General features: G+C 38.2%; 1 protein-coding gene across 2 annotated transcripts in view; it reads left to right on the forward strand.

The window, feature by feature from the left end:
* lmx1bb (LIM homeobox transcription factor 1, beta b) overlaps positions 1 to 15260 on the forward strand; it is a 75199-nt gene extending 59939 nt beyond the window's left edge. For both annotated transcript variants that reach the window (XM_039681073.2, XM_039681062.2), the window contains exons 4-9: positions 3066 to 3298; positions 5080 to 5255; positions 6402 to 6479; positions 6935 to 7001; positions 12198 to 12356; positions 14047 to 15260. In XM_039681073.2, coding sequence (XP_039537007.1) covers positions 3066 to 3298; positions 5080 to 5255; positions 6402 to 6479; positions 6935 to 7001; positions 12198 to 12356; positions 14047 to 14204 — 871 coding nt within the window. In that variant the 3' untranslated portion in view covers positions 14205 to 15260. The remainder of the gene's footprint in view (positions 1 to 3065; positions 3299 to 5079; positions 5256 to 6401; positions 6480 to 6934; positions 7002 to 12197; positions 12357 to 14046) is intronic.
* The last annotated feature ends 3081 nt before the right edge of the window (positions 15261 to 18341 follow it).

An 18341-nucleotide genomic window follows, 5' to 3' on the forward strand; every position in this document is an offset into this window, starting at 1 on the left:
CCCGGGCCGTCATACAACTGACGCTTTACCTTTAACGTCGGTTAGGTGACGGGGTAGGTTTAGGGTTAGGTTTAGGTCTGGTCTGGGGTATAGGGTTAGGATCCGATAACGTCATCTAACCGACGTTTAAGGGTACCCTAAAAAGTCGGATGTTGGCATTATGGTGGGGGAGAATTATACACATTTATATTGTAATGTAATTTCCAAAATCTGGAAAATAGTTACTAATCTGCCATGTACTGTAAATATATGTGGGATTTACAGTAAGTGGGATGAATTTTTTTTGTTTTATGTTTTCATTCAAATCTAGTGGACACCAATTTGAAAATCCACATATCTCCAAAATACAAGTTCAACAGAAACTGAAATAATCAAAAGTACCTACAGAAAACCTCCAATGAGCATTTGCCAGTTATTTTTCCAGCATTAATAATGATGCAGCTCCATAAATGACAAGGCATTTCCACTCTATGCCACGTCGGTTTATTCTCGTGACAGCTCAAAGGACGCCCATAGAATCTCTGACGTGCACAACAACAGTCGTGACAAAAAAAGTACCCATCTATACAAACTCCAACAAACAGCGATGCAGCTGGTCGTGTGTCCAGCGGGCTGTCATTATCAGTCCCCCATCACCATCTCACAATGAAATTACCATCACAAAACCCACCATATTTACACATATTCATCTGAACTCATATTAACACATATTCATCACTGTCAACCAACCCTGTCCACCATCAACAGAATATGATGATGGGCAGCATTCTCCCTGTCTCTCCCTCCCTGATGAACAATGCCACAGATGAAACGCAGAGATACGCACAAGCGCCGGGGCAGCTGTCCTACCAACCAGATCAAACAAAAGAACCGAGGCTAATAAATCAGCTTTTATGGGCTGGACACTGTCACACACACACCCGCTTCCTGTAGAGGTGGGCTCCCGCTGAACCTCAGAAGATGAGAGCGAGATGGCAATATCTCTGCCTGTAATGAAAGCAAAATGATTTTATCGACACCCTTTGGAGGAAATGAAGGCTGCGGGGGTGGCCGCGGTCTGTTATGTAAACAGACATGTATTGTGGCACGGCGTATGATTTTAGAGTATATCTGACAGGAGATGAAGATGCAGGTTCACAACGGTATAGTGTAAGTTTGCTATACAATTTTATCATTGTATTTTTATTTTTAACTCAGATATATAGGGTTGTTGTTTGATTACTAGACGATATCTCGAGGAATAAAACGCAAACACTTTTTAAGCCATCTTCTCTAAGAAATAACTTCCCGTTTCAGTATCATTGTGTGAGTGGCGGTGGAGCCTGTCTAATCACTGCAGTGAGTGGGGTAAAGCCAGTGGAGCTGAGGGCCCACGCCGCTGATTGAGGTTTGCTGGTGCGTTGGGTCGAGAGGTGATCCCGTATTTCCTCCCATTGGGTTCTGCTGAAGCGTTGAGGGGTTATGCTGGATGCATTAACAGATGAGCCAGTGTCAAAGCAGATCGCTCAGGGGCTCAGCCTCATGCCCCCTGCCCCCTTAATCACCAAACTTTGATGGACAAGCATATGTAAAGACATTCACTGTGCTGTGATGCCTTCTGACTCTTTACTCGTATGTTAAAAGTCATTATTTACTCGCATCATGTCATGTTTCTAACCTGTATGTGGTTATTTTTTTTTTTTTATAAATTTTTTTTATAAAAATCTATATATATATATATATATATATATATATTTGTTTGTTTGCTACACTTGTTTCAAACCAAATTTGGGTAAAATATGGACAAACCCAAATGTTGGGTTAAAAATGTTATAAAAAAAATTACAGTTGAAGTTGGGTTAAAATTGTAATGACATTTTTTAACCCAACATTTGGGTTTGTCCATATTTGACCCATTTTTTAGTGTACATGTACAGGTTTTACTCCCAATTGTTGTCAGTTAGATTTAAAAGAAAGAAAGAAAAAAAACATTTGGTAACACTTTAGTTGACAGTGTCCTTGTTGTTACATGTCTAAAAATGCAACTTTGGGTCAAATATGGACAAACTCAAACATTTGGTTAAAAATATAATTACAAAATGTAACCCAATGGCTGGGTTCGTCCATATTTTACCCAAAAGTTGGGTTAAAACAACCCAACATGTTTTAGAGTGTACCATTGCAATAACTGTAGATTATGCATTATTACATACAACTAGCCCACAACCAAATCCTAATCCTACCCTAACCCTATTGTACTGTAAGTACATGTTGTTAATTAATATTACTCATTACGATATATAATTACATTGTAACAATGACACAAAGTATAACTAAATAGATCAAAATTGACACTTGAGACATTTATGAAGCTCTATGTTTGCTCTATTTTCTCACTTTACAATAAGGTAATTTTATTAACATTATAGTTAATACATTACCTAATTATGAACAATATTATTCCTACACCATATATTAATCTTTGTTAATGTTAGTTTATAAAATGTTTATGTTCATGTTAGATCACAGTGCATTAACTAATGTTAACAGATAGATGTATTAGTAAATGCTGAAGATTAGTGTTAACAGATGAAACATTATTGTAATTTATCAATAATTTAAATTCAAATAAATGCTGTTATCAAAGAATTTAGGGGGGTGGTGGGGGGGATAAATGTATCCTACTTTCTACAAAAATATTTGTTATCAAAATTGATCATAATAATAGGACATATTTTTTCACAGAATCAGCATATGAGCATGATATCTGACAGTGTGACACTAAATACTGGAGTAATAACTCAAAATTCAGCTTTGTCACCACAAGAATTGGTTACATTTAATAATTTTTAAATAGCAAACAGTTATTTGAAGCAGTACAAAATATTTCACAATATTTCTGTTTTTACTGTATTTTTTAATCAAATGCAGCTTTGATTAGGATAAGATACTTCTTCCAAAAGCATTTTGGAAATCTTTCCGACCCCAAAGGTTTGATCGACACATTCAGAACAAAGATTGACCTTGTATTTATTTATTTTTTGACCGTTTGTAATTTTTTCTCTTTCTCTTTGTCACCTTCTCAGGTTATTTGCGACCAAATGCAACGGGTGTCTGGAGAAGATCGCCCCCACAGAGTTTGTGATGCGGGCGCTGGAGTGCGTGTACCACCTCAACTGCTTCTGCTGCTGTGTGTGTGACCGACAGCTACGGAAAGGGGATGAGTTTGTCCTGAAGGACGGACAGCTGCTGTGCAAGAGCGACTATGAGAGGGAGAAAGACCTGCTCGGCTCCGTCAGTCCTGATGACTCAGATTCAGGTATTCTATACACCATAGACCATGTCAATTCATAAACATTATTATTAGAGGAGATATCATTCTCAACCGAAGACTTTCTTTCAACAAATACAGAAGATGAAATTCCAAAGAGAGTTGAAACTCTTTTTACAATTAAATCCAATAGGGTTAGAGACAACTGACTTTTATTTCAATTGACTTTCATTGTATTGGCAATAAAAATCGGGGTGGTGATGGCGCAATGGATAAGACACATGTCTTTGGTGTGAGAGACCCTTTGGTGTCTTCAGAAGAAAAAGAAAGGGGGAAATGTGTATGGCCCCTTTAAACAATTATATGTGGAGGAAGAGCAGTTCTGACAGAGAAGCCACACTGTTCTGTCTGATGTTGGCTACTTAAGTTGTTGGAAAAAGATGAGTTTGAATCGCTGAGTGACAAGATTGATTTCAGGCCCTACTCACCAACATCCCCTCACTCCTTATCGGATGCCCTTTCCCTCACTTCACCGTCATGATGCATTTCACCAAGCCTCACTTTTAACATCCCCATGTGGATTTCATTTAAATTTGCCAAGATGTTTGTATCTTTTCTATTCTTCATTTATAATGTAAATTTTTTTTATGTGTGTTTTTTTATGTGGGTTTTAAGTTGACCTGAACACAAGAAGTGAAGTGCAATGCCAAGGAATTAATTTGGTTTGCAGCACACACCACATTACTGACAGAAACAGAGATCAGAAACAGATGCGAGAGAGGACCAAATCGGCCCATCATGTTTGTATCTCCCGCTGATTACTTAAAAGGGCCAAACCATTTGCAGGCCTAATCGCCAGAGATGTTCACTGCTGATGCCACAAAAGCCACTGGTGCCAAATTGCAGAAGCCCTTAATCTCGAAAAACAGTCACGCTGGGAACATACCCATTTGGGTTTTTAACTTTTGAACTGGGCCACGTTATGGAGTTCGCCACCTTTTTTTTTTTTTTTAATTACTATTATTATTCAATAAAACACAAGCTGATGTGGCTTATTGGATGAAACCTCCACCCACTGAACAATAAAGCCAATCCCCCGTTTGACTATAATAATTACAGTATGAAAGCCAGGAGCCATTTTGTGAATATGGCACATTAGCTGGACCTACTGAGAGAGATTACCACGACACAGGGCAGGCTTGATTAACCCGCCCGAGGATCACCTAAGACTAATTGAGACACTTTGATTAGTTCACACGAACAGGCAGTGTACGTTTTGTGATTTGAGGCGAGGTATCAAATTGAACTTATTGGATCTGTGAGCTTACATTGTGCTTGTATAGTTTGATTTGACTTTTTTGCCCTATGTTCTGTGAACATGTACACTGTTTGAATTGGTGGTTTTGCTATCTGTTTCACTTCCCCTGGATATTAGACCTCATTTCCCATAAGTACTCCACTTTCATACCTTCCCCCAAAACGTTGTATCCGATGTGTGTTGGATTCTTATCAAAGATTTATATAGTGTAATACAGCCAAAGCTGTGCGCTATTAATTTTAAATGACACGACGTCCAGTCCAATGACAAATTCACATACTTCACAGTCAGAGTTGTAGTCTTGCAGTGGATGTGGCCCACTCGTGCACTAATAAATTGATAACAAAAGTATTAAAACCACATGTGTCTCCTTTCATTATGGATGCACTGTGACTGAATCTCCGAAAATTAAAAAGAACAAAAACATCTATTTATCAGTATAGGTTGTCAAAAAGTTGCAGAGTTTTTAAAAGTAAATACTGATTCTTCTGAATGATGGATTTCCTTCCAGAGAAAAGCGAAGATGAGGAACTGGATATCAAGCCGGAAAAGGGCTCAGGAGGCACTGGGAAGGGAGATGATGGGAAAGACCCAAGAAGACCCAAGCGACCACGTACCATCCTCACCACGCAGCAGAGACGCGCATTCAAGGCATCGTTTGAGGTGTCTTCCAAACCCTGCCGGAAGGTGAGTTCCTCTAGATCTCGCTTTCCTTTCTCTTTCTGTGAAAGTCATTTCTGACTCTGATAAAATGAAAGAGAAAATTATGAGATAAAGTTTAAAATAGGAAATAGTCTCATTGTGAGATATAAAGTTGCAGTTGTGTTAGTCAGAATTACGTGAAATAAAGTTCAAATAACATATGAAGTTATAATGTTTTAGTCGTAGATATGATATATGGTTGGTCACACTGTAACGTAGTCATATAAAGTTAAAAACAAAATAGTCAAAGTTTCAAGAAATGAAATCACAGTAGTGGGATGTGAAGTCACAATTGTGTGAAATTCAATTGTGATTGTAAATTACAAGATTGCAACAAGATTGTTAGACACAAAGTTGCAATCGAGAGTCACAATTGTAATTTATGGCAACCTTAAAATAGTCACAATTGCGATAAATGAAGTTACAATTGTGAGATGTCAAGACAAATCACAATAAATAGTCAAATTAACAAGAAAATGGAGCAATGGGCTATATGCACGCATAAGTTCTGCATTTGACGCAAGGATGCTCAACAGTTTCCGGTTGGGGAGATTAAAGCGGAGGAAAATCGAGGAAAACGGGATTATGGCAGAGTCTTCAAAATTTACTGTCCTCCCGTCTTTGAAACGAAACGTTCATACGTTTAGATGTAATTTTATATATATATTATTATATATATATTAGATATTATTATATATATAGTTATGTTTATTTAATATAATTTTAAAAAGAGGCATAAACACAACGAGGGGTGTCTGTTTTGTCTGTTTTTGTGACTATCGTTTCTTTAGTATAACCATTGAGTATAAAATTCAATATAAATTCTTGGTATTGCATTGGACTCTACGATCGGCGGAAGTTATCGAGCGTCCTTAAACCTTCACCGGAAATACCGCCGTGCATAGAGCCCATCGTGAAATATCAAGAAGCTATTGTTAGATAGGAAGTTGCAATTGCGTCAAGTTGCACTAACCAAAAAAGTTGCAATTACAAGATATTGATAAAACAATAGTGAGAAAACAAATTTAAGTTATGTTTTTAAACACTTTGAAATGAGTTTCCATATATATATATAATACACAGACCTATCACTAAAGACATAAATGATTTTTTTGTGTGTGTGTAATCTAGGTAAGAGAGACGCTGGCTGCGGAGACAGGCCTGAGCGTGCGCGTGGTTCAAGTGTGGTTCCAGAACCAAAGAGCTAAGGTGAGTACCTTATTAATCATCCAGTATTACCCACACAAACCTGATAATGTACATCCAAGGACCAGATAACACAACAATTTGCAAGTAATCCTCCAACAACACACTAAAGTCCTCGCAACCACTGCCAAAAGGGAAAGAGCGAGTGAGGCTCGAGACAGCAAATCTCATTCGCTATCTGCCTGAAGCTTAACCTCTCGACGCATTCCACAAAAAACTCCCCAAGAGTTCGAGAGAGATGTATTCACATCCATCCTGCTCTTACGTTAGCGTCTGAAACCCACCTCAGAGCACTGATTTTATCTTCAAAAGGCTCCGGATAATATAATGCAGCCAGATCAAGCTTGGCGTAGTTCAAGCAGAGGTGAACAACAAGGAGCATCTCTCTTTAGATAGCCGAGAGTTGGTCTGGGGAGTCGCAAAGTTTTCTGATTGTGCTTTTATCGTTATTTTTTCAGATGAAGAAGTTGGCGCGGAGACAGCAGCAGCAACAGGAGCAGCAGAACTCCCAAAGGCTGGGCCAAGGTAAAATGTCCTAATATGAACCCGAAGGCAACCACATTGGTCCGAACTACAACTTAAAGATGATTTGTTGAAAATCTACAAACATGAATAGCATTTATCTCCAATCGCCAGACGTTTTGTTGCGTTTTTGTAATCGCGTGGAGAAATGTTTTAAATGCATTTGGAAATCAGATTAGCCAAAGCATTTAGTAAAAGAACACATTTGTAGGATTTTCAGTGAGCGCAGATTCCGTGTGGGCAGTTTTACTAACTGGTCAAGGGTAGAGTGTGAAGTATCCCATCTGACCTCCTTCCACATCATCACATGCAAGGCAGAGTGAGTTGTGTCCACCCTCCCAAAAACAGGGCAAGCGACACAGACGCTGACCACAGGTCGCTGTAGATTAGGTCGAAAAACGAGTGTAACCCTTGTGTGTGGGAAGAAGTGTGGAGGTGGATGAATTAATTTACAGCATACAAGCGCATTGAAGTTGCCTCCACTTTCCCGTTCCCTCCCTTGCTGGAAGTGACCCAGCATCCTCGTTTCATAGTCTCAAGTTGCCATGCAGCCGGGCGCAAAGCCACTGCGGGTCTGTGATCTTCACACTCATGGAGTTCACGGCCTTCGTGTTTTATGTTGCTGATCATTCTTGGCAGCATTCCATGTATGAATACCATTTTTCAGAAACGCAACAAGGCAAATTTTTCTTTTTCGAGTGTTAAAGATCTAATCCGTAAAGTAGTGTCTTTTCGACAGTTAATTTGTTGCTGTCCAACTGGGCTTCTGTAACAGATGAGTTTGGATGAGACTGTCTGGAAAATGGAAACGTGAAGAATATTATTCCAAGCTCTATGGAGGAGGACAAATGTTTCCTCTACAGCTCAAGAGTCTTAATTCCTATACAAATATTTGTTGTAAGGCAGTGGAGTCCATTCCTCCATCAGTCATATTTATTTCTTCGCTCTTTCTGCGTTTCTCTTTGGAGATGGTGGAAATCATCACAATCCAGTTTTATTATAGAGATTAAGTTTGAATACAGATACTCTTATGGCTGTGTTGGATAAAATATACACCTTATTGTACGTAAGGCTTCATTTTTCAAAATCAAAACATGTAAAGCCAACTTGACTGTGGGTTTATGGCTAATAACATTGTTATAGCTATACACTTTTGTTGGTGTACTTAGGAAGACGACATTTTAAAGGCACTCTATGCAAGATCTGTACCTTAATATAACAGCTTCAAAGTCGTTTTGGTGGTTAACAAAGTCATAGTAGGGCCAATCATCCTGGTAGGAAAGCTTGGGGGGGACGCCGCCGGAAAAACCAGCCATGCAAGTTTGAGAGTGGCGCCCCTGACACAGCGCGTGAGAATCACGAAATGGTTTACGGCAACGACGTCACACGCATCAACAACATCATAGAGTATGAAGCTACTTTCGAAACAGGGAAAGGGAATCGGACCGTGCTAGAAACCGGACAAGAGTCCACTCGGTCGGGCTTTCACTCGTTGGCGCGAGCTTGAAAGCTGCACTGGATTGTAACTGCGATGCTGACCTGGCGATCTTGTTGATGGACTTGTAAGTAAATCTCTTATTTATAAACTTGTTTGTATTTGTATACTAGTTGTTTCTATATTTTGCTGCACCGGCTTGTGGTATGTAATTTTTTACGGTGCTGTTCATTCATCCGTTGTTGATAATAAGACCAGTTCAATAATTCTCACATGTCTATAGCTTTCGATTACCAGAGCTTTAAGCAGACTTCCTAAAAACAGTCGTTTCTCTTAGTCTTGTTGTTTTTTCCGTTATGTTTTACTGCCGAGCTTGCCACAAGAGCTAGTTTGCCAGCTGAACTCAGGTGTTGTGATGTGTATTTATCACGTATCTTTAGTCCTGTGTCTGGTTCGGATTTCTTATGACGTGTGTAAGTTACTGTTATATCAAGTTTATCTGACTAACAGTACACTTCCCGACTGTAACTTCAAATTGTGTTGATTATGAATCAATCAAATCTTGACGCTGTTGATGTTGATTCTTGCGATTACTATGAGGACATAGTCAATATCTCACATAATTATTAGGACATATATAAGCCTAGAGGTTGTAAATAATTGAACACAATTTGCTATTATGATAAATTGTAATCATGTCTAAATCATAACGTCCAATGTTATGAAATAATGCGACGTACATTTAACTTGATTGATGTCATCTGACATTTTGTAATTTTAACATTACAATCAAAAAACATGAATGAAATTATACAGTAGCCTATACACTATAGGCTATTTACTTCTGATTTTGCAGAAATCATGTAAAAACGCTATAAGCCAGCAAACGCGATAGGCAACTTTATTATTAAAAAGCAGTCTAGCACTTGACAGTAGTTCAGTAGATATGCAGTAACAGGGGAATAACGGTTATTTACGACAGTGCAAGTACACCACAGCGGCTCTAGAGGTCACTGTTTTACAAAAAAACCAGAGAGTGCATAGTGTGCCTTTAATAATCAAACATGTTAATTCTACTGAATGTATGTGCCGAATAATATTGCTTAAGACCTGTTACATTTTAGATCCTTAAAGAGACGTATAAACATGAGTTTTGTTCTTTGAGATAAGAGCTTGTCTTCCTGTCTTCATTTTCTGGAAAACTGAGGGTTTATATTGACATTTTATTGCTGAACAGACTCCCTTGTGCCTGCTCCCCTGCAAAGCCATAATCCAGACGATCATTGAATCATCTTCAGTGATAAACCACAAGCAATAATACTTTTATTTTATAGACCGATGTTGGACTATTCTCACGATGCATTCATTTATGGAGCTTTGACTCTGCTGTGTAGAGCAAAAAGATCACTGCCGAGCATCAGAAGTGTAAAGTCATCACATTGACACTAGTTTCCCTGTGTTTGCTTCAGCACTTTTGTGGTCTTTGGCTGTGTCACATTTAATGGGATAATTCAAGTCAGATAGTGATCCATCTTTGGTCATGAACCCTACCCTCATGAACCAATAGAAATCTTTTCTCAGAGAAACGAAAGAAAATTTAGGGTGATGGGGACGCTCGAGAGAGACAGCTAGGTGTGGATGAACTATTCTGGTGGTCTGAGATACTGAGATGTTTTGTGAAGTCAGACTCCCCTTTGGGAAATACCAAAGCGAGGCCATGATGTCATGAATCATGGAATTGGGCTGGAATATGTCATCCGATGGAGCCCCATGGTTAATACATCGTTATATTTGTTATCGTAAATCCTATCTGTCTTGGTTATAAGTGTCAGCTTTCCAATAGCTTGAGCTGTGGGGCCAGTGATTGGTGTGAAAACATTCTAGAAAAGACTTTGCTGTGTCATTTTGTGGTTCAAGGGCATTTATAAGGTTTCCTGACATCTTACAACTTTATGTAGGTCACAGACAGAAGGAAAAGGGGGGAGAAAATTAGATAGACAAAAAATCTTACATTAAAAATGAAAGCTTTTCTTTGAAAATCTTACTTTGTGGATGGTCATAAAAGCTGTAAAACCATTTTTAAAAGTTTAAATATTTAATATTTTAGTATTTCAATATTTAAATATTAAATATAAATATTATGAAGTAGATGTATCGGAATGGTAATGCGTTTTATATATCACTATCTGCAACGTCGGACACATAATGGTATTATTATGATTAGCCTTTCGCTTGACTGCATTATCAAACAGCTAATAATGTTTCGCTAATGTTACACAAACAAATCATGTTCCCATTCTCAGAGTCAGAGATCCACTTTCTAAAAGAAACACTTAGAAACACATTGTGTTCTTAGAAACACATTGAACTGATGTCAGTGGAGAAATGCATATAGTTCATCATAACATAGTAATATACATCATATACATAAGTCACATGCTATATTGCTATATGTACCCAATTTTCAAATCAACTGAAACATAGCGGGATAACCAACGCTTTCTCATCCCAAGGCGTCATTTACGACGCTTTTGCCAAAGGGTAGACATCCAACGTACACGGCACCCTTTAGCGTCAATATAACATGCACAGAGTATAGGTTTAGGTCTGGGGTAGGGTTAGGGTTAGACCACTTGGAGGCGCCTTCTGCCCCATATATATCTGCGTCTCATATTGACGCTAAAGGATGCCATGTGCGTTGGATGTCTGCGCTTTGGCAAAAGCGTCGTATATGACGCCTTGGGATGAGAACGGGCTCGGATAACCTAGCTTCTCTTGAAACTCCCCTGATTTGCAGCTGGTAATGAAATGCTGAAGCACGCCCAAACTTTGACATGATTGGTTATAAGTTTTGTGACGTAACAAACACCAGCAATTTCAAAACCTGTCTTTAGATCACTGCCATTTTAAGAAGAAAATACTCAGCAGCGGTGTTGACTGAGGAATTTGTTCATGGTTTGCTTAAAGCTTATTAAAATCACAACATAGATATATAAACAACATTAAAAATGTGATGTTCACAACAGGGGGACTTTAAAAGACTTATTGACCTCATTGACAAAGTCATGAGAGTCTGCAGGGGTTCTCTCTATGATATCATTTCCTTTTTTATGTCTGTTTTTTTTTCCCCCTGCATGTTGATTGGACCACTTTTGATTTGGTGGACAATTTTTATATTTATAAGCTGTGAAGCAGTTTTCATATTTTCTTTAGATTGGGCCAAAAAAAAAAAAGCTCATGAAAATCTTGGATTATGGGTTAGCAAAGTGTCAGTGTGGTGAAACTCAGCATCAGATGTCTTTGCATCAGAGTAGAAGATGTAATGGAAACTTGCCTGTAGAAATGAATTGCAGACATCTTTCTTGAGAGAGCTCACCACTCAAAAGCAAAGGGCTGAGATGGTGGGCTCCAGACTGGAAGCCACAAGGTTCATTCCTAACTCTCGGCATTGTGTGTGACTCATAGAGAACTGCCCTATAGGGCTGGTGTCACAGCGTCTTCTCCCACTACAGAACAAGAGTGGTTCTTGTTTGTTGGTTTTCATGAAATTCAACTTGATTTTGAGGCCAGATACCAGATCCAGCCTTGATTTTTGGAGAAACCCAATCCACAGAAAGTACAATGCTTACAAAACAAAGCATTCATGTTTTGCATTATGTCCAGTTGTTAAACTAACTTCGGTCTCCAGTTTGCAGAGATGATGTCAGTCATTTTTACAGTGAGAATGTCGCAAGAGCTGATCAATGTCTTCTCTCCCCCTCCAGAGGTGATGTCCAATCGGATGGAAGGAATGATGAACTCCTATACACCATTGGCCCCAGCCCAGCAACAGATGGTTGCCATGGAGAACGGTTACAGCACCGATCCCTTCCAGCAGGGCCTCACCCCTCCTCAAATGCCCGGTGACCACATGAACCCATATGGTGAGCATCAACCCATGAGCTCTGTCATGTTTGCTCCCTGAAGCTGGGGCATGTGTTTGGACCACAAGGTTCACAGAATGTGACCACACCACCCTTCTTTCCTCATGAGACTACGCAAGCACACCCCTTTATTTTTGAAGTATTCCTTCCAAATGAATTCAGCATGTTTCAAAACCATACTCGCCCCATCCTCTGTTCCCAGAGCTACCCGTTTGGTTTATTCACGCTGGGTCTAGTAGGGATTAATGGTGTAGTCTGTTATGCTGTGTGACACTGTCTATTGGATGTTTGGTAAAGAGCCGTACGATGATCTGTGGTGCGGCATGTAAAAACAACAATGGTTAACCATGATGACTGACGCTTAAAGTACCATGGGAAAGCATGGGTCTACTAGCAAAACAACAAAATGAGCAAAACCATTGAGAGATATAGCTAGCCATATGCGCATTTGTCAAAAAACAAATAGCATCAATTATTAATTTTGTTTTTCTGAGAATTGAAACCCGTGACATTTTAAAAAGTTTTATAAAATCTTTTATAAAAAATAATCTGACATTTTTGTGAAAAAAGGCTCCTTAGTAAAGGCTTTTGGGGGACTGCAAGAGTCCTCTCTAAGGTATGACTTCCTTTTTTACTTTTTTTGCATGTTAGTTGCACCATATACATTGTTTTATTTTTAAACTGTATAAGTAATTTTCATTCATTTTAGTGAAGCTTTTTTATTTCATTATGTCAACATCAGGGCAGTTATCTCACTGTCCAATGGGAAAGCATCCATGGGTCTGCTAGCACAACAACACAATGAGCAAAACCAGTGACAATCGCATTCGTCAAAATTTGGTATAACGTTTGGGCAGGAAGCGAACATTAATTCCTCAGATTGAGGCGGTTTCTGGACAACTACAATTGTTCTCTGTATTATTGACATTAACTTCAAACATTAGCCACATAAATCTGGAGACATCGGTCACAGCCAGCCTAAAAACCGGTCCCTAGTGTCTTGTCATTCATTCTCCTCAATGGCAAGGCCCAAATCCCCGGTCTCATCACACTCCAGCTTGGGTTTTATGGGAGAACAGCAGGGACAGACAACATTGCCAGCTCATTAAAAAACCATAGGCCATCAACCTGTCACTGTCTTGCGGAATGGTGTCATTAAGTACTGCAAAGCGTATTACAGCTAACTGTGCCCACAAGGAAAATGATAGAGCGGCAAGATTAGCTCAGAAGTAAACATTTGCTATTAGCTCGGTTGTTAGTGAGAAACCATTCAGTTTAGCAATATCCGATTGTCTGGAATGTGGGATCCCATAACAAATACATAATTGAGCAGTCATAAATTTAATGTTGCTTATTTGAAAAGTGACTTTTAATATAAGTCTATGATCCTTAACTTTCCAAAGTTCGAATTTACTTCTTTCAAATATGCAAACAATAATATATATTTACTCAGAAATACAAATGTTTTTTGGAAAGTCACACCATATGACATTTTCAGCCTAAACTAACCTTTTCTTCTTACAATAACTTGCTCGTGAGGTACTGCACAGTTGGTTGCACCACATAAAGACACTTTAATTTAACATTCTCATCATAGAAGAGCTATTCAGGCCATTGTATGTCTGATTTTATTATGTATTTTTTTAACACGGATAAACATTAACCCGTTTTCTCTTTCCTCTCACCACAGGAAATGACTCGATATTCCACGACATTGACAGTGACACTTCGTTGACCAGCCTTAGTGACTGCTTCTTGGCCTCGTCCGAGGCGGGCTCAATGCAAGCGAGAGTGGGGAACCCCATCGACCGACTCTATTCCATGCAGAGCTCCTACTTTGCTTCATGAAAACCTAAACAGACAAGGAAATGCAAGAGCGGGTCACTCGCTGCAGCTCACTAGTCAGACGCCACCTATCAAGGAAATACAACGGAATCGTCAACTAAGCTTAAAGACGAGACCTCTAAGATAGACAAACAGGCAAAAACAGAAAAGACAAGTGAACTTGAAGACTTACGGTCCATATTTCTCTGTAGTGAAGTGCCAGCTTTGGACGCCCAGGCGCCTGTGGCTGAGATTTTTTTTTTTTTCTAGTTTCTTGTAGATTGTTTGTACATGACTTTCTCAGAAGTAGCATTTCACCTTATCCTCATTGAAAAAGAGTATTGATGGGACAGTTTGACGTCACTGAAGCATCAAGCCTCGACTCATTTCCTGCCAGGAGAGGCAGAAGATCAAGACACAAAGCTCATAATGCATGAATCCATATCCTTGTGATTGTTACGTTTAAAAAAAAAATGGAGAAAAAAAAATCTTGTGTTGTTCAGATGTTAAAATGTGATGTTCGGACTCATAATTTCCTCTTTTTCATTATGTTCAGCATTGCATTTTTATCACTTTAATAGGTTAGCCCTCTGAAAGACAATTTAGAAAAGCTTAGAGGGGTGATATGTATAGTGTATCTGCATTTTTAAGTATGTTTGTGTGTGTGAGTGTGTGTATGTGTGTTCCAGTGTGTGTGCGTTTGAGATGATAAGGTACTGCCATTGAAAGCTAGAACCATGTGTATATATACTTTTCCCAAACAAATCAGTTGTGCATGTTAAAAATGGAGATCATTCTATTTATTTAACTAAAACATGCTTTTGAAGGTACTTAAGAAACTGAAAAGCTTTATTTAAAAAGGAGAAAATCATCTTTAAGTAGCTGATGCATTAATTTCACGTCATTCTTGTATGTGTTTTAATTAGAAAAAAACAATGTATCTTTATTCCAGAAATGTACAAAAAATGTGCTATTTATTTGTTTCAGCCCTGACATTGCCGAAAAATGCATTTCCAAATGCGAAGATCGCTAATTTGCCAAAGTCTGTTGGTAGAATGAATAAAGTCCTTTTCTCCTTGATTTTCTAGTGTCCACAATGATATTTGTGTACATTATTAATCTTTCTTCTTTTTTTTTTTTTTTCAGTGCCACATGAGCTTCTTTGGGCAGCTTTTGATTTTTTCAGAGTAACCGTGTCAACAACAAATTTAGTGAAAGCGATTTGCTATTTTGATTTTCAGAAATGTTATTCTTATAGTTGTAATAATTATTTAAAAATATGTATTACTTAATTAGTACATATTAGGTGATAAATGTAGTACTATACGAATAAGAATTAATGTATTAATTAATATTATAATTATAAATAACTGTTTAATTAATGGAAATATAATTGATGCATAAGCTAACGAGTTAAGTTTAAAACATCCCTTCAAATATAAAAATAATGATAATAATAATAATCCACTATACAACTAAAATATTAATAACACACTAAACAAAAAAGCATATTTCATTGCATATTCCATCTGCACACATGCATAATTATGAAGCCGGAGTGGACATTTTCTATTAAGCCAATATGTTTACCGGAGGATATAATCTGTCATCTTACCACAATAGGTTTTGAATTACTGGCTATGGGAACAAAGCTTTGCGAGCATGAGTCATACGTGTTCTCTGGTGTCACACGATCACGCATCACATGCCACACACTGAGCTCATGCATGCGTGTTGGTACAGCAATGGGAGATCCAAGCTGTACAGACCGTAAATTAATCCAGCGCAGTTTTAGATTCCTCAGCAGACAGAGGCCTGAAGGCCAGATCTGGTACCGGCACTCCAAGCACTCTCTGATGATCAATTGGTGGTATATCTCTCATGATCTCATCTTATCTCGCTCTCATCTGCCATCCTGCCATCACAGGTGTTAGTAGGTGTGGTTGTTCATCAAGTCTCTGTCAGAGCAGGTCGTATCAGCAGATTCACCGCAGGAACTCCTCCAATCGTGTATCTAGAGTGTGACACGGCAGCTCCTCACATGCAAATAATTGGAAAGCAGGTGGGTCTCTGTTCGACCCACTGACCTTTTCATGGCTTCCTTTTGAAATGCATTTCTGCCAGTCCCTCCAATTCTTTCTGACCACCCACTTTTTACTCAAACCTTTGCATTTTAATGAGGACTGTCACTTACATGTTAACAAGAAGTGTTATCATATCACGCAAAACCGTGCAAATTATACTTTGTTCTCAAATTGTTAATGCTAACAAGCAAGCAATGCGCGACTATATGTAATCCAAGGCTAAGGCAAGCAGATAGTTTTGTATACTGGCTGATTATGTATTTTCTCAAATATCTATTTTGGATAATGTTTAACCCAAACTATGGACTGCAGCTTTAAGGAGACTTTCACACTGTATATTCCTAAACTCTGCGTGGGTTAACATGCTTATTTGCATAAGTTCAGTGTGACTGACTGGACAATGAGCTTTTAAAAATAAAGGCACTGGTAGTTTACAACCTACCATGATATTATATATTTCCAACTGAACTAACACTTTTCACAGACTTTTTTTTTACTATTAAGGTAAGAATGAAGCATCTCTTCACCTCAATTGATGCATTTTTGTCATCATTTTACATTTTCCCTTCAAAAGCTGAAACTACTATTTATACAATATACAGTGTTTGTGTGACTCTCTAAAGCTTGTAAATATGAGGCACATGAATGGCTGTCTGTTGCTAAGTATCTAGTCGTAACATTCTAATATGGCATCGTTTCAACCGACTGTACAAGTTTGTCACCACAGTGCGGAGTTAAAGTCACCATAAAATGATGTGCTCTTTGAATCTTTAGTGGCAAATGGCAAATGATTCAACAATCCAATCAATTCCCGATGGACTAAATCAAGTCCCTCCTTATTTTTTTATTTTATTTTTTTTATTTATTTATTTTTTTTTGTCACAATAGTGAAGAAGCAAAGCAGGGTTTCAAAGCAGGGATGCAGCCTCTCGTGCAGGGGAGTCTTAACTCCAAGGGAATCACAGGAGAGCATAGCTTTACTTAAGACCGATAAAATATGGGTAGTTTCGAACCCTACTTTTAAAAGGGGAGCCAGGGATCCTTACACTTACTGTATAGAGTGACAGATATCAAGGAGGGATGCCCCGCAGGCGAACTTCCTCTATTAGCATTGTCAAACCAGGGTCATTTCAAGGTGAGTGCTGTCCCTACTTCAAATCACCAAATTATCTGGTACCCTCACAAATCACCAGGTCGGGACAAATCTCCTGGAAAACTCTGAGACCTGTGATGTGATGTTGAACTCTGAAGCATTAAACATCAAGAAGAAAGAAAAAGAAATTCAACATTATCATTAAATAATTTTTCACAATGCAATCAATACATGCATTTAGAAAATAATAACGCAAATTTTTGTTTCATGCCAACTATAAGGCAACTGAAAGGTGGGACATTCATTCCGCTTTCCTCGATTTTTACAATTCATATTTCAAGAGTGATTCATCTCCCTGTGTAGATTAGAACATTCAAAGATTAATGATTCATTTGTGATTCATTCCATGTCTACCGTAAAAAAACGTATCTGAGTGGCATCTGAGTGAAGGTGAACTGGATGTGTGAGTGGTCTGAACGAGTGACACATCAGTTCAGATGGGACTGTGTTTACAGTATACATGTGGTAGGAGGGGTTATTTATCAATAATTAATCAAAAGAGGTTTGGACTGCATTATTATAACAGGACTTTCCAAATCCAGTTGACTACAATGAAGTTATACACAAGCAGTGTGTTACTTTCTCTTTCGCTTTTTTCTATTTTGCATGCATATTTTTGTTTGTCGACTATCATGCTAACCTAAAATATATATAGTCAAATTTGAGTGCTAATTTGCTGATCAATGTTTTTATGTGTATAAAATACTAAATTAAATCTGTTTATCATATAAAGCAATCATGAGCACTTCAGAAGACTTGGACTTGAAGCATCAGAGTTTTAGGTGAATAGACTTTCAAAGAAAAAACAGAAACCTCCCGGATTTCTTAAAGAAAAAAAGATATCTTAATTTAAGTTCACAAGATGAATGCAAGTCTTATGGTTTTGGAATGAATATGAAACAATATTTTGGTAAACTAACCTTT

This window comes from Pimephales promelas, chromosome 14 (genome assembly GCF_988280905.1).
Source record: "Pimephales promelas chromosome 14, fPimPro1.hap1.1, whole genome shotgun sequence".
Classification (NCBI taxonomy): domain Eukaryota; kingdom Metazoa; phylum Chordata; class Actinopteri; order Cypriniformes; family Leuciscidae; genus Pimephales; species Pimephales promelas.